At 44.5% G+C, this 22,164-nt stretch overlaps 1 protein-coding gene and 1 non-coding gene across 2 annotated transcripts; one reads left to right on the plus strand and one right to left on the minus strand.

Annotated features, from left to right (window-relative positions):
- Positions 1-1,632: 1,632 nt before the first annotated feature.
- On the plus strand, positions 1,633-15,202 carry LOC133444529 (uncharacterized). Its single transcript, XM_061722369.1, has 4 exons — positions 1,633-1,736; positions 4,114-4,158; positions 11,982-12,736; positions 13,780-15,202. Exons 2-4 carry the CDS (start codon positions 4,151-4,153, stop codon positions 14,607-14,609), a joined length of 1,593 nt encoding a protein of 530 aa, XP_061578353.1. The 5' UTR covers positions 1,633-1,736; positions 4,114-4,150; the 3' UTR covers positions 14,610-15,202.
- Positions 15,203-17,699: 2,497 nt separating this feature from the next.
- trnat-agu (transfer RNA threonine (anticodon AGU)) lies at positions 17,700-17,773 on the minus strand. The gene has a single exon. It is a non-coding gene; the product is annotated as a tRNA-Thr (tRNA).
- Positions 17,774-22,164: the final 4,391 nt, after the last annotated feature.

Raw genomic sequence — 22,164 nt, forward strand, 5'->3', positions numbered from 1 at the left:
AATAAATAAGTAAATATGTATAGCAAATAGTATAAGGCTTTAAAATACAATTAAAAATATAATCTACATTAAAATTTATTTGATTGTTAAATGGGTTCTCTTACTTATGTTATAGATATTTGGAGGGTTTGAAATACATATAATTAATTTGTATGGGGCAGGGGCGGAGTAGGGGTCCCAGCCCAGGGGGGGAGAAGAATTCTAGATGGGCCCTTGTGGCCTAAACATCCCTGTTAAAACATAATTGCTAAAAAAAAAGCCTAATGCAGACTTTAAGATATAGGTATCAACCTGGAGATAAAAAATCAAATGACATCCAGTGATGTTGCATTCAATACAGCCGAGTAGCACAATTCAGACACACATGTTCAACCTACCGACAACAGACTACAATGTGCAACGACATGGATTTAACTCAATCAGACAGATTTCGCTGAAAATCTCGGAGGGTGAAGCTGGTCCAGCCTGGGACGTACCCCAGAAATCCCTGCTCCCAAAGCGGCTGGGAACCTGGACAATTTAGTCGGACGGACCCGCTTTGGAAACCAGGAAGTAAGCTGGAGCAGCGCGCATCACCGCGGCTTTACCCGGGGAATGTGACCGGTTCCGACCGGCCGGGACCGCAGGAACCCGCCTGGACTGGTAGCAGGGACTCCGACCAGCGGAATTTCAGCCGGATCTGTCCGGCGGATTCTGCGCGCTGGCGCCGCAACCCCACGGCGGGCGCCTGGCGCACAGATCGTTTCTGGAGCGCATCCTGTGCGCATCGCCCGTTACCGGGGATCAAACCGACAGATTTGGCTGAAAATCTCGGAGGGTGAAGCTGATCCGACCTGGGACAGACCCCCGAGGACCCAGCTCCCAAACCACCCGGGAACCTGGATGATTTAACCCGGATCCGCTCCGCCGCGGCGCCGCGTCCGACTGGCTCAAGGAAGAACCTCTCCAGCCGATGGAGAGAGCTGGTTGTGGGCGTGGTTTCAGCAGCGGAGGCCGAACCTCTGCGCCTCGGGTGACGTCACCCTAGGCGCAGATTTTAATCTGCTCAAAAAAAACCACGTGACACTGGGGGACTCTGTAAGGCGGGGGTCAAAGACATATATATGTTAAAACAAGAAAAAACGTGTTTTTCATAATAGGTCCCCTTTAAGGCTCTGATGCAACAACTGGCTAAAAGTAAACAGGCAACATGCGCGCGCACGAATCCGTGCATGACAGGCAGACACACACGGGGAGAAGGGACTATTTCCTTTATTTTTATTTTTTAAACAACTTTATCCTTATGAACGCAAGTCCAACTTTCCTTATTTCATTTAGCACACTTTTTTTTCCCTCTTCGGCGTGGGCCCCCACGCAGGAGTGGGCCCGGGGCAGCCGCCCCCTCTGCCCCCCCGCCTGCTCCGCTAGCTAGTGGTATGGGGGTTCAGGCTTAAGAAGGTACGCTCCAGTCGGTGTCGGGTTGGTGTGTTAGGGTCGGGAGTATGTTTTTTGACCGACTCGAGCATACAGAAGCCGACTTTCAGAGCCTTCACACACACACACACACACACACACACACACACACACACACACACACACACACACACACACACACACACACACACACACACAGTGTTTTTAAGAGAACCCGCTCAGTCGCTGGATGAAACTGAAAGTTGAGCGAAAGTTCAGGTTGGTGGATTATAAAAGAGCAGAGCAGAGAGAAGAGACACTCACAGCACCCAGACAGCAGACAGGTAAGAATCACTTCTCTTTTCAGTTTCATTAAAATCCATATTTCTGCAGAGCAGATATTTTATTAGGATGTACGTCCTTAAACGGAACATTCCCCCTTTTTCCAGTCTCGGTAAAGTGCATGTAAAACACACTCTTCGGAAAAAAGGTAAATTAATCTATTTTTTCCACTCAAACAAAAAGTACGCAAGTACGTAAAAAAGTACAGATCACTCGTGTGTAGGCGGCATCCCTCCTCTCTGCAGCCGAGAGAGATGCCTGAATGTCTGCCGCTTGTGCGCCACACCCAGAGGGACGTGAAGATGCTGAGGGAACATTTGTCCGCACCAAGAATGCGGCAGAAATTAGAAAATGTGTTGTTTTGCGAACAATATATGAAATCAGATACATTGTGGTCTGATTTGAGGAGAAACAGCAGACTGAAGGGCCGCACCCTTCACGTCACATTGGGATCAAATGAAAACGTTAAATTAATAAACATTTTTCTCCCTCATCAGTCTCTGATGAGAGCTGTTCGCGTCTCTGCTTCCCCAAGACTATCGTTTTAAAAGGACATGTTTATTTTAGTCAACTGTGGCTATTTGCAGAGATTTTATTGAAAATAGTTTTTCTTAATATATTAACTTTTTGTACATGTCGCCGTTTTATCTTACTTGCACTTTTAGAAAATAATCCATGATTCAGATTTGTTCAGATTCTGCTGTTTATGTTATAGTAGATTGAAAAAAGCATTACAGACTTATATCTTATGTGTAAAATAGAAGCATTACAGACTTTAGTGCACAAATGTTATGTTTTGGTTTTTTTTGAGACGTCAATTTACTATAATTTTCTTCACTGACAGTGAAAGTTTACTGTAACCGAGCTAAGCACAGATGTATTTGTGTCCAAAAAGGTGAAATGAGGGATCCAATGAAACTGGAAAGAGGGCAACCACTCTCTCTAAATATAGTTGAGAATCTCTTAAACTCGCCTTCGCAGTACACCCTTCTGTTACAAACTTCAAATTCTTAAACAAAAACACTTGAGTCACCGAGTCAAAGACGGCTGTGCCTTTGTCCTTTTCTGGCGAATGGGTGAACATGTTATATGTTTAATGAATGTTTTCTTCAAACTTAGTATAGTAAACACAGCAGTTGTTAAAAGGTCACAAACAAAAAGAAGTAAACTTAGACATCAACAGCATTTTAATGCTTAAAAAAAGTTGAAAAAAAATCAAACATTCAAACAAATTCACCCTAAATATAATATAATTTTATGGATAGAAAAACACAATGTTTCAGAAGTGCTGCTTGGTTTTATGTTTTGTAAGTATTTATTTATTGCTTCATTGCCACATTGTGATTAAATTAGGACCAAATATGTCAAGAAGATGAAGACTCTTTTAGTGGCATCTGGAAAACAAATCCTAGTGTTCAACATTTTTAAAGATAAAAATCTGTGGATGTATTGAAAGTTTGCTCCAACTAGGTCTTTTCTTTTAACATCCTGATCCATGTGATATGGAGGAATAAATAAAGAGATTCGTCTGTCACATGTGCAAGCTAAACATCTGTATTCATAGATAACATCAGAACATTCAATCTAATGAGACAAAGATGGCGTGTAATGTTTATCGTATAATTAATGTATTTTTCTGTAAGGAAGCAATATGTAGGATTGTAGGTTACTGTGGCAGGATGAAGCACGACTCCAGAGGTTGGTCAACAAGCCTTTATTCCAGACAACGGAATAACAACTGAACACTGGCAACTGACAACAACTGATACCTGACAACTGACAGAGAAGACGCGTAACTAAGCAACCATAAATCTCCCTGTGACCACACAATCCTGATGGGTGCGAGGTCCGTAATTGTGTCCGACACAATAACTTAACAGAGAGAAAGGGAGGAGAAATAAGAGCAGTCGGGTCACAAAAAATGATGACTTCTGGGATATCGGCCGCATTTGCGTTCTAAATAAATGGCTCTGGTCGGTCCAGTCTCTTAATACCAGATCCTGCCACGTGTGGCGATAGCGAGCAACATGGCGGTCTCGGTACAACGTGAAGACGTGAAGAAGTTGCACGGTTTGTGGGCTTACTTGCAGATAAAAACAGGACTAAAGCCAGTGGTTTCTCCCTTGGAGATAGCTCATGGGCAGCAAAGAAAATAACTTGATGCAGAACTTTTTTTACTCTAAAAATTAAAAAAAAACAAAACACGTTTTACTCTTTGTTACGCCTGAAAGTGAAGTTGCAGTAAACTGTATTGTACATATTACAGGGTTTGTACTGTGATTGTCATCAATACGTATCTGCTGGGACATGAACGACAAGAATCTGTTTTTTATAAATAAATGAGTGAACTACTAACATTTACATCCTTTCATTTTGTAGACTAGATCTCCATCAGCTAACAGGACTAAGCATCACCATGGCAATGTGAGTAAACACTACCTGACATCTGTTTTTCACAACACCAACGCAAATCAGATTTTCAGCGTATCTGCTCACAGTTCCAACTTCCTGACTGACCATTTAGATCAGTGTTGAGGGGTGACATCTGCTGCAAATCTGAAATGAGAGAAACACAGGCACACAAGCCTTTGGAATCTGCAAGAGAAAAAACAAACAGACACGAGAACAGGCAGAGACACAAACAGCAACCATTTCAGGTCTCTGAGACTGAATCAAGACTAGGCTACTGCGATTATCTGTCCCCCAAAACTGGGGAGTGAGTATGTAGGTGAATGAGCAGGTGTGTATGTCTGTGTAACTGTGTCTGTACAAAGTGAAAACCAGGTTTTACCTAAGCTGCAACTACAGTGGAGGAGGGAGGGCACAACCATGCCACCCGAGAGACCAGAAGCCGACAAGGAAGAAACCCGAACCCAGGCCACCAGTAACCCCACAGAGGACCAGAAGAGGGCGGGAGGAAACCCCCCGCCAGCAAGCCCCGTCCCCTCCCAACCGACGACAGAGGGAAGCCCCGGGCAGAGTCCCCATGTTCACGGGAGGAAGCAGCCAGGAAACCCGCGGTGATGGACCAGGACCCAGCTGAGCACCAGCAACCTGACATTGGCCGATCACGCGGCCAAGAGGTCCACACCCTCCAGGCCCGCAACCTCCACCCGGCAAAAGGCCAGCCTGCCCTGAGAGGCAGGGCCACTACGACCGTTGACGGCGGCGGGCCGGCACCCGCCCCAACAATTGGAATCCCAGAACCATAAGCGTGCCCAGCTGAGGACACATAGATGAGTTAATCTCTGAACTGGACATGATTCACTCTGACATTCCTGATGATGGCCTTCCTAATTGTACTGGGAGACATGAACATTCACATTGGCAAAACACAGGCAAATGAGTTTCTAGCTCTTGGCCACTCTTTCAATCTTACACTGGTCCAGACCCCTCCAACACACAAAGCTGGTAACATCCTTGACCTGGGTCTGACCATAAAACTGCATTACAGCTGACATGTGTGTCACACCACCAAAAAAAATTCACATCCAGCTTGAATCAGAATCAGAATATTGCCAAGTTTTCACACGAGGAAATTGTTATGGGGATTGGTGCAACACAATACAAATATAAAAAAAAAACAAATATATAAGAGATAAAATAAAATGACATGTATAAACAATAATAGAAAGTATAAACAGTGAAATAAAATGTAGACCGGAAATGTACAAAATGAGGTTTTAAAGTGCCGGGTGAGTCTGTACAAAAGTGACTTAGGAACTTAGGATAGGTAAAAAGTATAGACAGAAATGTACAATGAGGTTTGTAAAGTGCCGGATATGAGTCTGTGCAAAAGTTACGGGATTGGAGTTTTTACGTTAATGTAACGTAGAGTGGGATGGGGGGGCAGTCCGTGGTGGGAGGGGGGGGGGGGGGGGGGGGGGACCGGGGCCTTGTTGATGAGGAAGGCTGCAGACGGGAAAAAACTGTTCTTGTGGCGTGAGGTTTTGGTCCTGATGGACCGCAGCCTCCTGCCAGAGGGAAGAGTCTGGAACAGTTTGTGTCCGGGGTGAGAGGGATCTGCTGCAATCTTTCCTGCACGCTTCAGGGTCCTGGAGGCGTGCAGGTCCTGGAGAGATGGGAGATTGCAGCCAATCACCTTCTCTGCCGAGCGGATGATACGCTGCAGCTGCTCCTGTCCTTCACAGTGGCAGCAGCGTACCAGACGGTGATGGAGGAGGTGAGGATGGACTCAATGATGGCCGTGTAAAACTGCACCATCATTGTCTTTGGCAGGTTGAATTTCTTCAGCTGCCGCAGGAAGTACATCCTCTGCTGTGCTTTTTTGGTGAGGGAGGTGATGTTCAGCTCCCACTTGAGGTCCTGGGATATGATGGTCCCCAGGAAGCGGTGGGACTCCACAGTGTCTGCTGGGGAGTCACACAGGGTGAGGGGGGCAGGTGGGGCTGCGTTCCTCCTGTAGTCCACTATCATCTCCACTGTCTTTAGAGCGTTGAGCTCTAGATTGTTCTGGCCGCACCAGGTCACCAGCTGGTCCACCTCCCACCTGTAGACACCAGGTCACCAGCTGGTCCACATCCACCTGTAGGCGGACTCATCACCATCAGAGATGAGTCCAATGAGGGTGGTGTCGTCCGCAAACTTCAGGAGCTTGACGGACTGATGACTGGAGGTGCAGCTGTTTGTGTACAGGGAGAAGAGTAGAGGAGAGAGAACGCAGCCTTGAGGGGATCCGGTGCTGATGGTCCGAGGGTCAGAGACATGTTTCCCCAGCTTCACCCACTGCTTCCTGTCAGACAGGAAGTCAGTGATCCACCTGCAGGTGGAGTCAGGCACGTTCAGCTGGGAGAGCTTGTCCTGGAGCAGAGATGGGATGATGGTATTGAAAGCAGAGCTGAAGTCCACGAACAGGATCCTGGCGTAGGTTCCTGTGGAGTCCAGGTGCTGGAGGATGAAGTGCAGGGCCATGTTTACAGCATCGTCTACAGACCTGTTGGCTCTGTAGGCGAACTGCAGTGGATCCAGTAGTGGGTCGGTGATGTTTTTGAGGTGTGGCAGCACAAGGCGCTCAAAAGACTTCATGACCACAGATGTCAGGGCGACGGGTCTGTAGTCGTTAAGTCCTGTGGTCCTTGGTTTTTTGGGGACAGGTATGATGGTGGAGGTTTTGAAGCAGGCTGGCACATGGCATGTCTCCAGGGAGGTGTTAAAGATGTACGTGAACACCGGAGACAGCTGATCGGCACAGTGCTTCAGGGTGGATGGGGAGACAGAGTCCGGTCCTGCTGCTTTGCGGGGGTTCAGTTTTTTGAATATTTTATTAACGTCCCTCTCCAGGATAGAGAGGGGCGTCGCAGTGGTGTGGGGGGTGGAGGATGGGGCCTCTGGGGTGTGAAGTGGTGAAGACGCTCCAGCCCCTGCTGGGGAGGGGGGGGGGGGGGCTGTTGGAGGAATGGGACTGGGGAATGTGAATGTAGTCTGGGGGGATGGTATCAGGACTGTCCCTTTGTCTTTCAAAGCGACAGTAGAACTGGTTCAGGTTGTTGGCTAGGCGTCGGTCGTTGATGGAGGGGGGGGGCTCTGGGTTTGTAGTTTGTTATCTGTCTCAGTCCTTTCCAGACTGAGCTGGCATCATTATCTGAGAACTGTTGGCGTAGTTTCTCAGAGTACAGACGTTTAGCTGCTCTCACCTCCTTGCTGAACGTGTACTTTGCCTTTTTGAGCCTGTCCTTGTCGCCACTCCTGAACGCTTCTTCCTTCTGCAGCCGCAACCTTTTGAGCTTAGAAGAGAACCAGGGTTTGTCATTGTTATAAACAACCCTGGTTCGTGTTGGAATACAACTGTCCTCACAGAAGCTGATGTAAGATGTAACAGCCTCTGTGAGCTCGTCCAGGCTGCTGGAAGAAGTCCTGAAAACATCCCAGTCAGTAGAGTCCAAACATGCCTGAAGATCCTCCGTAGCTTTCCTGGTCCACTGCTTTGAGGTCCTCACAGCAGGTTTGCAGAGCTTTCATTTCTGCTTATATGCTGGAATCAGGTGGACCATGAGGTGGTCTGAGTGTCCCAGTGCAGCTCGGGGGACGGCATGATAGGCTCTGCTCACTGTAGAGTAACAGTGATCCAAGATTTTTCCCTCTCTGGTCGGGCATTTAATTAGCTGTCTGTATTTAGGCATTGGAAGGCTCCCAAGACAGCCTTTTACCAGGATCCAAAATGCTCCCCACACTCGACAACTGTTCATGGCGTTTAACTCTCTTCTCTCTCCACCACCTGCTCAACCATCCACTGTGTTGTCTGCAGAAAAGTTTGCATCCTACTTTACTGAAAAGGTTGCTACTATCAGTAACAAATTATCTGAGCCTGACCCTCTTTGCCCACTCCAACCTGCTACCGGCGCCTCTCTCTGCTCCTTCGGGTCTCTAAAGGAGGATGAAGTCTTTAAACTTTTAGTTGGCTCAAAACCAACGACCTGTCCTCTTGATCCTGTTCCTACCGACATCCTGCAGAGCATTTTACCTACCGTCAACCGTCAATAACCCAAATTATTAACTCCTCTCTTAAATCTGGCAATCTTTCCCTCTGCCTTCAAACAAGCTCGGGTCATCCCACTGGCCAGGTTCAAAATTACCCCCAATTCTTGTCTTAAATTCAAGAACGAGCCATCTTCAGTCAGGTCTCACAGTTCCTGCCTGTAAGATTAATATCTGTGTGGCTTTAGGCAGGGCCACTCAACTGAAACTGCTTTTCTATCAGTTACTGAGTCACTACGGGCTGCCAGATCTGCTGGTCTATCCTTAGTCTTCATACTGCTTGACCTACCCGCTGCCTTCGACACGGTCAACCACCAGATCCTCCTCTCCACACTCTCAAAGCTTGGCATTTCAGGATCTGTCCTCTTGTGGTTCATGTCTTGCCTCGCAGGAAGATCCTTCAAAGTGTCATGGCAAGGACAAGTGTCCAGATCGCATAAGCTGGCAACAGGGGTGTCACAGGGATCTGTGCTTGGCCCTCTTCTCTTTTCACTTACACCATCTCACTAGGTGAAATCATCAGCTCTCATGGCTTCTCCTACCACTGCTATGCCGATGACACCCAGCCTTCCAACCTGGCGACACTGCCGTCTCAATGCAAATATCCGCTTTCTGATATCTCTGCATGGATGAAGGGCCGTCACCTTTAGCTAAATCTGTCCAAGACTGAGCTGTCTGTTCAGCCAGTCATTCATTACCTCCTCAGATAAGCGTGCAGCTGGATTCCACCACACTTGTGCCTACATCTTCTGCTAGGAATCTTGGTGTCATATTAGACAGCCAACTGACCTCTATGGAGCATGTTGCCTCGGTTTCCCGGTCTTGCTGATTTGCTCTTTACAACATCAGGAAAATCAGACCCTACCTGACAGAACATAAAACACAGCTCTTGGGTCAGGCTCTGGTCATGTCACGCATTGACTGCTGTAATTCCTTGTTGGTCGGCCTTCCTGCATGCTCAGTTAAACCTCTGCTTTTAGGAGCAAGCTAAAGACCCATCTCTTTAAGGAGCACTTCTGCATCTAGTAAACTTCTCTGCTCATCAGAATTAGTTGGAAGATTTGTCCAGCTCTTTGCATGACTCAGCACTGAGGAAACGGCATGCACTTATAAGATAAGATAAGATAAGAATCCTTTAATAGTCCCACAGAGGGGAAATTTGCAGATTACAGCAGCAAAGGGGATAGTGCAAAAAAAACAAGAGGCATCAATAAAAATAGTTATCACATAGTAATAATAAAAACACTATAAACAGTATATACAATAATAATAAGAAGAAGGAGAGGAAAAATAAATAATAAGAAATACTAATATATAAAAAATAACAGATGGATATTTACAGATGTTATTTACATGATTGCACGTTGCAGAGAATGATATTGCACATTATTTTCCGGTATGTATATTTATTGTCAGGTTGTATGTGGTCTACTGTGAGCAGTGCTGGTTGTGTAGTCTCACAGCTGCAGGGAGGAAGGACCTTCTGTAGCTCCTTCACACATTTAGGGTGAAGGAGCCTGTCGCTGAAGGAGCTCTCCAGCTCCAGCTTATGAACAGATGATCGTATGATGGTGACTTTTTAGACATAGCTGTCTTGTATAAAGGGACTGTTGTGGTGGGTGACAAGAGAACAAAAAATATAAATATAAATCTAGCACTACCATGGATGCACCTGTGTCCAACTGGACTCACAGCAGTCTCACCAGCACTTATCCATTCTGTACCCTCCTATGTGATTTCTTACTTGTGTTGTTCTCTCAGATGTAAGTCGCTTTGGATAAAAGCATCTGCTAAATGACAGTAGTAGTAGTAGTAGTAGAAGTGTTAGATTTGGCCTTGGGGCCTTGGTTCCAGTTTATGTATATAGCATCTATTAGAGTTTATAACGTTTCTAATGTCTCTTTATTGTCTTTATATGCTTTAAATTGCCATTGAGATGAACCAGAGAGACTTAAGGCAGACGAAATATTTCTCAAGTCGGCCTGACCCAAATACAATTGTTGATACTGTCAGGGTTTGACACTTCTGTTTGACACTTCTGTTTTATTTTGAAGCCCGTGTCTTTGTGTTTAAGTTCTGGTTTGACCTTCCTTTTTCTCATCTGCCCTGATTGTCTGCACCTGTGTCTCGTTAACCCTTGTGTATATCTGGTCTTGTCTTTCCCCTGCTCCCTGCTGGTCCGTACGGTTTTGTCCTCCATGTGCCATGTCACGTTTTTGTACTGTTGATTCTTGTTGAAGCTCTGGTTTTAGTATCCTGCTTAGCAGCGTTTTGTTTTTAGTTAAATAAAACAACATCAAGGACAATGGCTGAGGAGTAGATCTGGGCATAGTTCACAGACTTACGCACACATAATGCATGATAAATACACCTCCATTATTCAATGCCTCCCCTGGCTCCCCCCGTATCACCCCTCCTAATACACCTCCCAGGCATGAAGGCTGCGGTGCTCACTTGGATGTAGGGTTGCCAACCGTCCCGATTTAGGCGGGAAATCACGCATTTGAGCCAAAATGAGCGCATCCCGCACGGGACGCTCTTTGTCCCGCCGCAGCGGCCGCACGGGTAAAGGGAGGATGCATATATTTTTTCTCTTTGTGCGCCGCGCATTGTGTGTCTGCCTGCCTGCCTGTCTGGCCAGCTGAATCCTAAGGGCACTAGGACCGCTCAGTATGCAGTGCTCACGTGCTTATGTGCGTGTGATTCACTCTCTGTGTGTGTGTATGGGCGTGCGCGCGCGATGTGGGAAAAATGTAGGAAAAATACGTTTGGGTTAAGCCTGTGTGTGGAGACCAGTCGCGGGTCTTCTGCACGTTCTGTCGGAGGGAGTTTTCTATAAGTCACGGTGGAGAAAATGACCTGAAGAAACATGCAAGTTCTGATATGCATACCCGTGCAACAAAAAACAAAGGCAGCTCAAATATTGCAACATTCTTTGCAAATTCCACTGCAGAGCAAGACAAAATCGCCGCATGTGAGGTAACATCAGTGTATCACACAGTTAAACACGGAATGTCTTACAACAGTATGGACTGCAGTAATAAGTTGAGCAGCACTATGTTTTGTGATTCAACTGCTGCTAAAAAAATGCAATGTGGAAGAACAAAGGCAGAAATGATAGCAATTAATGTGCTTGCCCCCAAAACAGTGAGTGACATTGTGAAAGAGCTGAATCCTCCTGTGCCAGCAGCAGCAGCTGCAGCAGATGTGTGCACCTGTGCAGCCCCTGTATATTTCTATCTTATTTCAATCTTGTTACTGTAAGTGTATTTAGTGTAATACAGTAGCCTAATGTGTTTGTATAGTCTGTTATAGGTATTGTGCCAAAATGCTGTTATTTATGCGTTTTTGACCCCCAAAAACCCCCAAATTTTTCGGCCGCCCAGGGTTCAGCTCTCTGGAAGTCCACTTGGAGTATGATTCTTCTAATCTCAGTCTCCACCGCCAAAAGCAAACCAAAATGCAAGAAACGTCTTTGTCCCTTCCATGTTTACTTGTTCCTCTTCTTTTTCTTCATTTTCGTCTCCTTTTATGTAAAAAGGTGTGTTAGCGTCATCGTGTGGTCGCCCTGTTAGAGGTTCCCGTCTGCCCACGAACTCCTGCTAGTGGAAACTTGGCTATTGTGATTTATTCATGTGAGCTGTTTGGTTTTGGTAATTTAATATTGTAATAAAAAGTTTATTTACAAAAGCACTGCACGAATCTTAACGTTTCTGTCACCAGACTAAGAACATTTGTATTTCCTTGTTCAGGAACTCAAAGACAGCTAAGATTTCATCTGGATATGAGGACATGATGTCACGGAGTGAATTGATCCGCTCAGGAGCTCCAGCAATCTACCAGCTGAAACCAAAAACCCAACATATTGGAACCCTGAAGAGACTGACCGTTGGTGAAAGAAGCTCCATGAAGACAAACAAAACCATCTTGCTAGTTGGAGAAACAGGAACAGGAAAATCTACCCTGATCAACGCTCTGGTCAACTACACCATGGGAGTGAAGTTTGAGGATGAAGTCTGGTTTCAGGTCGTCGAGGACGAGAAGAGAAGCCAAGCAGAAAGTCAGACATCAGATGTGATCGTGTACGAGATCTTTGGGTTTGAGGGTAAATCTCTGCCCTTCTCTCTGACCATCGTCGATACTCCTGGGTATGGAGACACCAGAGGGGTTGAGCACGATGCCGTCGTCAGTCAGAGATTGTTCGACTTGTTTCGATCGGAGGATGGAGTTCATGAAATGAACGCGGTTGGTCTGGTGTTGAAGGCGACGGAGAATCGAGTAAGCGACCGCATGACGTACATCTTCGATTCAGTGATGTCTCTGTTTGGAAAAGACCTGGAGAAAAACATCATAGCTCTCATGACGCACTCATATGGGATGCCACCTAAAAATGCCCTTCAAGCTCTTGAAGCAGCAAACATTAAATGTGCCAAAAACGAGAGGAATCGCCCGGTTCACTTCCTGTTCAATAACTGTCAGGCAGAGCTGAGAGACGAGGACACTAGGGGTGTAACGATACACTAATCTCACGATACGGTACGATACACGATATTGAGGTCACGATAACGATACGATACGATATTATAGCAGTATTTTTTAACAACCTTGATAAAGGAACATATGACTGGAAAAAATTGTCTTTTATTTGAAAGACACATAATACAAAACAATGCTGTGCGTTTGCCCTATTGTTTCAGTTTGTAATGCTTTATAACTGTTTAAGTTTTAAAGAGAAAGCCAGGACAACCATTTTCCACAAACTGAACTAAAAGTAAATGTCAGGTTTGCATTATGATCTTCAGTTTCATACCTGTACAAATATTTTGCCACAAACTGAATTGTTTCTCTCATGTATGATTTGACTTTTTTCTTTTCCAGAAATTTAACAACTAAAATTAAATAAATAAATAAAAGTAAATAATTACATACAATTTTACATTATAAAACAGATTGATTCATGCTCACCTTATAAGTGTAAGAGGAGATTTATTATTGTTAAGAAAGTTATTTTGGTAATTCAGGGTTCATTATTTTATAAATATATTCTTTATATTCTGATGTAAATCAGGGACTATAATGACACTAGTCAGTTTATCTGTAGTGATTAGTCTGTTTTAGATTGGGCGGAGTGATACGCCACAGTACGGCACTAGGTGCTGTGTTGATGTTCTAAAATCCTACACTGTTGAGCGGACATTGAAGTACACTCGAACTCACGCAGAAGTTGTCCCGTGTTTATCCTACTCACGACCCCAAAAAGGTTTAATTTAATAAGGTAAGGCTTAACTCTACACCAGACTTAAATAAGTAAAGGTTCAGAGCTCAAAACAGGACCGCAAAACGGGACTACTTTGTTCTGAGCGGAGGAAGATTTTGGTCCGCGCGGTCGCGGTTGCAGCCGCGGCCGCGGTCGGATGCGCGTTTCTAGTCAACACAATAGATTAATATTAATAACATAATATCGCGATACACCTTGTCACCTCCACGACACGTATCGTGACGTTTTTGTATCGCGAAATTTCGTGGCACGATATATTGTTACACCCCTAGAGGACACTGAGGTGCCTTTAGAGAACGCATGGCGACAGACAACGAAGGGAATGGAGCGGTTTTCGGAGTTCCTGAAGAACATTCGACCTCAGAAGCTGAAAACAACAGTGGAGGTTCTGAAGTCCCAAATCCGACTGACAGCATCAATCCACAACCTGCAAGAAAGAATCAAGTTAGCTGAGAAGATGAAGGATGAGATCAAGAAGACACAAATGCAGCTGAAGATGCACGAGAGCGACCTGGAAAATGACAAGAACTTCACCATTGAGGTGGAGGAGCAGTACGTAGAACTGGAGGAATATAGTGGTGGATGGTCGTTATTCACATTTGATGGAGTCACTCGCTGCACAAGTTGTAAAGAAAACTGTCATTACCCAGGATGCACTGTGGCCTGGACTGCCTCACTTTGTGAGATCATGAGTGATGGCCGTTGCACCGTGTGTACAGGGAAATGTTCTGATGGCAGACACGTGAAAGACACCGAGAGGTACGTCACCAAGACCAGGAAGGTCAAGAAGACAGTGGGGGATCTGAAGAAAGCATACGAAGCAAACGTGAAGGACACATCTGGTCTTCTGAATGTGCTAGAAGTGAAGAAGAAGAAGCTGGAGACAGAGGGGAAGCAGTGGCTGGAGGAGGCGTTCAGGTATGTGCTGAAGCTGCGAGATTCTGCTCTGACCGTGAAAACCATGTCTACCCAGGCATTTCTAGGTGTCCTCATCCAGAAGATGCAGGAACTCGGGGAAACAGACAAGGTCAAGACTCTGAAGGAGATGGCCGGTCGGGTGGACGAGGGAAGCAAATCAGTGCTGGAGAAGACTTTTGGTTAACCTTATGACCAAGAATCCACCAGGAGTTAAAGATCTTGAAACATCTTGTCACCTTCTGGTTGCAGCAGACCAAGAAGGTTTATTAAAATCTTAACAGTTTTTAAGTGTTCAAGTAGGTTTTGTGAGAAGTAACATTAGCTCATCTTGTGTAATCCAAACTGTGTTTATATGTTTTTATAGTTTGAATATGTGGCAAATATATAATGTTGCCAGAAATGTTGAAATAATCGGTTTTTCAGAAACATTCCTCTTTTTATTCCTTTATTATTTACATTTCATAAGAAGAGGTAACAGATGATTTTTGTCAACCTCATGGGCAACAGTGTGGATGCATTAATAAGTATTGATCCTTGTAATGATTGATGACAGACTCCAAGTGGTCTGGAATAATACTCCTCATCCCACCATCCCATTTAACACTTTCATATGTTGTGTTCTTCATAACGTTGAGGTTTGGCCCTGTGAGGGGAGCTCGTCCTCTCCCGGTCATGTGATCATATGTGTAAAAACACCCTCTTTCTAATGTTAGATGTTCTATAAGCATGTATCAGGTGTATTGATTCAGTACTGATAATAAAACATTTTACGTCTCACAGCTGTTTTATCACTTTGATTCACCCTGAAAGATGAACGCTGAAAAAACCAAGAAACTTATCCTGTCTTAGTCCTCTGCAAACATTACATATAAAACAGGATAATATCAAGCTATTCATGGGTTTCAGTCACGTGACATTTTTTGTTGTCAGCGCCATCTTGAGGACCGACCGAGGACCTTCACGTCGCGCAGCCAATATGACGTCTCACCTAATAACTCACTTAACTCCCGAAGAACAGCAACGGTATTTACAGAAAATTGACACTTTAGGTTTCGATCCGTATATAATAGCTAATCAATTACTGACTCCACTCCAGTCTGCCAAAAACCTGCCAGATTTGTCGTTTGCGGACATATATATCTACCTGGTCCACAATCCTTCTCCATACACCGGCAAAGCTCCAAGCCGTTTCCCAAATCCAACTCAGCCTGGATCATTTCTCGTGTCCTCTGCTTTTTCCCCACATCTCAGTAATGATCTGACATGCTGACATGTTTGTTTATATGTATAGAGGATCTTTGGTGAAGCTTCTCCCACTTTCCCAGTAGGAAATCCCACTTCGAGGGGCGTTCCAGTTGAAAATTCCCACTGGGAACTGGGAAATTCCGACTTCCGAGGACAAATGGAACGCGGCATTAATGTTGTTTTTTTCCCCACTTACAGGACCTTTTCTCTCCCTCCCGTCCGATGTTCCGGGACCTATGTAATAATAGGATATTATTTATTTCTGCCACTTTATTGTGGTTTTTGTGGTGAAATGAGGAGGAATCATAGATAACTTCTCATTTCAACTAACTGGATCAGCCGTTCCTCATCATGACTGTTTCCTACAGCGCTTTCAACCGGCTTTCAACACGAGTGAAAGGAAGAAAATAAAAGAACATTTAAACATCACAATATCCCACGGCCCACTTAAAGCACTGATAAAAGGTCAATCCCGTTTTTTTAGACTTATTATTGTCGCATCCCACGGCACAACAGATAGACGGCATGTTGCAAGTCGGTCCTAAAGATGGCACTGCGAGTACTGTGTGACGTCACATGATATCGATGAATAGGCTGTACACACAGAGCAGAGGAAACTATGGATAGATGTAGTTATGTTTTGCATTACTGTTTTATTATTGTTGTGAAGCACTTTGTAACTGTATGGTTTGAAAGGTGCTAAATATATTATCACACAGGCAGATGTAAAAATACTATTCCACTGACGGAAAATTAAACTTGGCCCAATTAAGCATGCTTAATACATCTGGACAGATCTACACATCAGTACACATCTGTCTGCTCTGCTCAAACTGTATAACCAGGCTCCAGAAAACGCCACAGATAGCAGATAAATTACTATTCCACAACCTGTCGGATTTGTGTGTGTATGAATCTGCAGAACAAGACAATTTAGAGCCTTTTTTAATATGTTTGATTTTACTTTATCAGTTTGAGACATATTTTCATCCTCATTTTTTCTTGCATTGACTTTTTACTTCAATATGAAACTGAGAAAAGCGTAACTGTTACGTAATAATTCAATTCAAATCCCACTTCTGACAACAATTTTAACACACATGCAGCCAAATGAAGTGTAAAATTATTCTTGGTGGATGTTGGAGCATCAATTTATAATTCATATAATTTTGTAATTATGTCATTGTCATTTTAATTTACATAATTGAATATTTCATAAATTGAGTATCTATTTATCTATCTAATTTTGAATGAATGCCCATTCCACATTTTTACAGTCCCTGAAAGCTGACCGGATGGCTGAGCGGTCTAAGGCACTGCTTTCAGGTTGCAGTCTCTGTCGGAGGCATGGGTTCAAATCCCACTCCTGACGTTTTTAATGTGACCTGCTCACATTTTATACAGGCATTGAGAAACAATTTAATCCTACCCCAGCAGCTTCACCACTAGGCCCCACTAGGCCCCGGTAAACAGTTTGGACAGTATGGGGATTGAACCCATGACCTTGGTGTTATTAGCACCACGCTCTGACCTTCTGGGATAACCAGCCTTCGTGGTGACGGTTTCTTTTTCATATGTACGTATGTATGCATGTGTATGTTTGATCCAGGCCTGGTTTACAACATCTTGAGTTCCATGCACAGTCTCCCAAACCAAGTAGAGACCTTTTTAAGTGAGGTCACACTTGGGAAGTAACTGTCTGTCAGACACACCACGTAAAGAAATACACATTTGGTCAAGAAGAATTGGAGGAGTACCCCACCTTGTGGTAAGAGTGAAGAACAGCAAAGCATTACAGTGACTAAAAGGAGAAGAACCAGACGCTACTGTACCTCCCTCTCAAGCAGTCCACATCTCTTAGAAGAACTTTAAGACAGGAATGTGGGAATTAACTTTGGTTAAGAAACCTTCAATGTGCCTTTCTTTTTTTTTAAGCTACATGTCATTTTTCCATTTCACCACCATGGTTGAACTATGAATGAATGAGACATCTCTAATCTTTCTCTCATCCAAAGACAGATGAGTTTAGAGGCTCTGCTGGGATTTGAACCCAGGATCTCCTGTTTACTAGACAGGTGCTTTGACCAACTAAGCCACAGGGCCTGATCTCACAGTAAGTTTGAAGTATTAAAGCTGTCCAAAAATACTTCCAGCAATGCTCTCACTTACCTGGTCTCAGACATCAAAACAGTCAGACCTTTAGAGGTGTGACATGCTGGAATGAGGAACAGACACCATTGGTGGAACACACGTCCTAAAGGACAAGGCATCTGACTTCGGATAAGAAGGTTGAGAGTTTGAGTCCCTCTGTGGTTAAAGAGACTTGAGACAGTAATTTCTAGTGTCCTACCTCACATTCACTCTTTACAGGTCACTCTTCACTCTTCACTGTTTCTGATTCAATCAAACAAACACGGACCTGGTTCCTGCTGGACCTGGGGCCTGTACTACGAAGCAAGTTCAACATATCCAGGATATCTTTTCCTTATCCAGATTCACTAACCCGGACAATTGCAATCACGCTAAGCGGTCACACGACGGTGGTTATCAACTCGGTATATCAACCCAGGTTTCTCCAATCTGGATATGAGCGCGTGCACATAAAAGGGGCGGTGTTTTCAGCGCATGACCAATCGCAAGCATGGAGAAGTCCGCTGTCAGAGCCGCTTATTTCAGTAGCGAAGAGCAAACAATAATTTTACGGATATATAATAAGTATAGGCATAGAATACAGGCAAAAAGCAACACAGTTGCAGCTGCAAAATGCAGGAAAGACAGCTGGCAAAAGATCGCTGACTGTATAAATGCGTAAGTTCATAGGGATATAAACATCACTGCCCCATCATTAGGGCATAAGTAGATCTGACTATAATTACAGTTGTCTATTCTGTTAAATGCATGTGTTGCTTAGATGTATTCGTATGGTGTGTATGACAATTGTAGCCTCATATTCCTTCAGCTGCAACCCCAGCGGAGTGAAACGCACATGGGAGCAAATAAAAAATAAATATAAAAACATAATTCAAAGCGGTAAGTATCTCAAGTATCTCTAAGATATTTCATATCTTAGAAGTACAACAAGTACAAGGCTTTAGTGTTTCTATCACTCTCTGTTTTAGGATGATATCGGTAGGCTATACAAAAGCACAATGAAATAGCATTGACATTACTTGCAGCAAACAGAAAAAAAAATGACAAGAAGAAGATCGGAGGGATCCTCTCACGATCCACGCACCGAGCTCCACTGGATTCTCTTCGAAAGGGCATGCCATTTTCCAAGAGAGCTGATTGGTCAGTGGGCGGTGCTTTTATACCCGGCGATCTGTATCTGGAACATAACCTGCTCCGGAGCAGGTTAGCTGTTCAGCATAAGTTACCATGGCGATGTGCCCCGCTAAGAAGTGAACCACCGTCGTAGTCCTGAAAACCCAGGGTTAAACCTGAAGTTACCTCGCTAACCCCAAATCCCGCTTCGTAGCACAGGCCCCTGGTTCTGGACCTGGTTCCTGCTGGACCTGGTTCTGGACCTGGTTCCTGCTGGACCAGTACCGCTCCAATCAAGACCTGCAGCTCCAAACATTTGTGTTACGGAGGACGAGTTTAGACGTGGCTCAGAGCTCCCAACACCTCAGACCAAAGGTTGTGTTTGATTCAGTTGCTTCGCAGGTTTATTTTTCTTCACTTTAACTCATACAACTTAACGAAAACAACAAACCAAAAACACAAACACACGCTAGACACAGTGGAAAACTGTTTACACCTCCAATCAGCATCACCTGTTTGGGTTCAGACATGGAGGAAGAAAAAAACTAAATAACAGTGTTGAAATGTTAAACTACTTTATGTTCAGTTTTCTGTTTCCACTGCAGCAGAACTGAACCGCTTCACTAAAACTTGGGACCAATAAGCCATTATTGTTGGATGGTTACATTTTTCTAAATATTATTATCTACATTTCTGTTTTCCCCGTTGTACCAAGCTTGTAGCTAACCGGGACTTCTGTGTATTTTACACCCCGAATTTCTCCACTGAAGGATGAATAAAGGACAATCTGATCTAATCTAAAGAATGTGATTGACAGGAGGTGGGCGTGTCCTTCTAGGTGGGTTTGTTTCCACCCATTTCCTGGTTCTGTTGTCCTGACTCCCACCTGCAGGCCGGGTCAGACGTGAACCAGTCCGGACTGGAACCCGTCCCGCTGGTTCTGGACGTTCAGTGACAGAGAAGCAGCGTGTGTCACACATCGGTGGACACAACGATCCCCGTGGGATCCAGAGGATCCAGAGGATCCAGAGTATCCAGAGTAATACTTCCTCCAAAAGGATCTCCGGGGTTCAGCTGCTTGAGCTTCGGTGAACAAAACAACTCTGTGATTTTTTCTTCTTCATTGTTTATTTCGTGGTTTCATGTTAGAGACAGAGAGACGTCACATTTCAGACCTGGGAACAGAGTTCCTGGAACTACATGTTGGATCCTGACACCTCTGGTGAATGTTCCCCTGGTCATAGTAATAATCCCATGTTGCCATGGAAACAGATAACATCAGCTGGTCCCGTCCAGGCGTTCAGATCAGGGTTCATACAGAGGCCGGCAGCCAATGGGACAAATCATTCTCAGGTAACCACCTGAGAGGACAAATCACCACGGTAACCACTAGGGGTGTAACAATATATCGTGCCACGAAATTTCACGATACAAAAACGTCACAATACGTGTCGTGGAGGTGACAAAGTGTATCGCGATATTGGGTTATTAATATGAATCTATTGTGTTGACTAGTAACGACCGCGTCTCGACCCGCAGACCAAAATCTTCCTCCTCAGAAGAAACTAGTTCCGTTTTGGTCCCGATCACGGGACTCTTGCAGGGTTTTGAGCTCTGAACTTTTACTTATGTAAGTCTGGTGTAGAGTTAAGCCTTACCTTATTAAATTAAACCTTTTTGGGGTCGTGAGTAGGATAAACACGGGGAAACTTCTGCTGAGTTCCAGTGTACTTAAGGGTGCTTTCACACCTGTGGCCCGTTTGTTTTGTTCCGATTCAGAGGCTGAATCGATACAGTTGTTCCGTTTCTCGTCTGTGGCGTTTGTGTTCACAAGGCAAACGTCTGTACCGTTTCAAAGCTGTTAACAAATTCCATGCGCTAACCAGCTGCTTTCTGATTGGTCAAATGAATGCGGAAGGAGTTTCCTCTTCCGCACCCCGAGAGGCCGCCTGCTGCAGCCGGGTTTGGGCTGCGCAAACCCTGCCCGAATTGAACATTGTTTAATTTCAAACAAAGTTTAATTTGTGCCGTGCTGGGAAGACATCTCGCACGTCCAATAGGAGAGAAGCTGGTGGAGGCTGCACCAACTCTTCTCCTTGCGCCGCGGTCGCACATACACAATGAATGGAGTTGTCTCGGTTGCTGTGGGATTATGTTCTCACTCCAAATAAAAAAAATGAACCGTTTCAGGTCTCGATTGGAATCGGGCCGAGACCACCTCTCCTAGGTGATCTCAGATCGCTTGTTTTGTACCGTTTCAGGGCGCGATTGCTGTGTTCACATATACCAAACGTTCCTATCTTTAGGGGGAAACGTTCCCTGTATCGGAACAACTGCTTGAAACGGTACAGGTGTGAAAGCACCCTTAATGTCCCTCAACAGTGTAGGATTTTAGAACATCAACACAGCACCTAGTGCCGTACTGTGGCGTATCACTCCGCCCAATCTAAAACAGACTAATCACTACAGATAAACTGACTAGTGTCATTATAGTCCCTGATTTACATCAGAATATAAAGAATATATTTATAAAATAATGAACCCTGAATTACCAAAATAACCTTAACAAAAATAAATCTCCTCTTACACTTATAAGGTGAGCATGAATCAATCTTTTTTATGATGTAAAACTGTATGTATTTATTTACTTTTATTTATTTATTTAATTTTAGTTGTTAAATTTCTGGAAAAGAAAAAAGTCAAGTCATACATGAGAGAAACAAAAAAGTTTGTGGCAAAATATTTGACTTGGAAAATGGTTGGCCTGGCTTTCTCTTTAAAACTTAAACAGTTATAAAGCATTACAAACTGGAACAATAGGGCAAACGCACAGCATTGTTTTGTATTTTGTGTCTTTCAAATAAAAGACAATTTTTCCTCATTCAAGGTTGTTAAAAAAATACTGCTATAATATCGTTATCGTGACCTCAATAGTGTATCGTACCGTATCGTGAGATTAGTGTATCGTTACAGCCCTAATAACCACCAGGCTCGTCTCACCTAGCGGGTCCAGGTCATGCTGATCATGGCGGCGTCTCCGGTTCCCACAGACCTGCAACAGAGGGGGGGTTAGTGGTCTGTAGAGGACCTGCAGGTCTGGATCTGGACCCTAGTGGTCTGTAGAGGACCTGCAGGTCTGGATCTGGACCCTAGTGGTCTGTAGAGGACCTGCAGGTCTGGATCTGGACCCTAGTGGTCTGTAGAGGACCTGCAGGTCTGGATCTGGACCC

The sequence above is a fragment of the Cololabis saira genome, chromosome 5 (assembly GCF_033807715.1).
Source record: "Cololabis saira isolate AMF1-May2022 chromosome 5, fColSai1.1, whole genome shotgun sequence".
Taxonomy (NCBI): domain Eukaryota; kingdom Metazoa; phylum Chordata; class Actinopteri; order Beloniformes; family Belonidae; genus Cololabis; species Cololabis saira.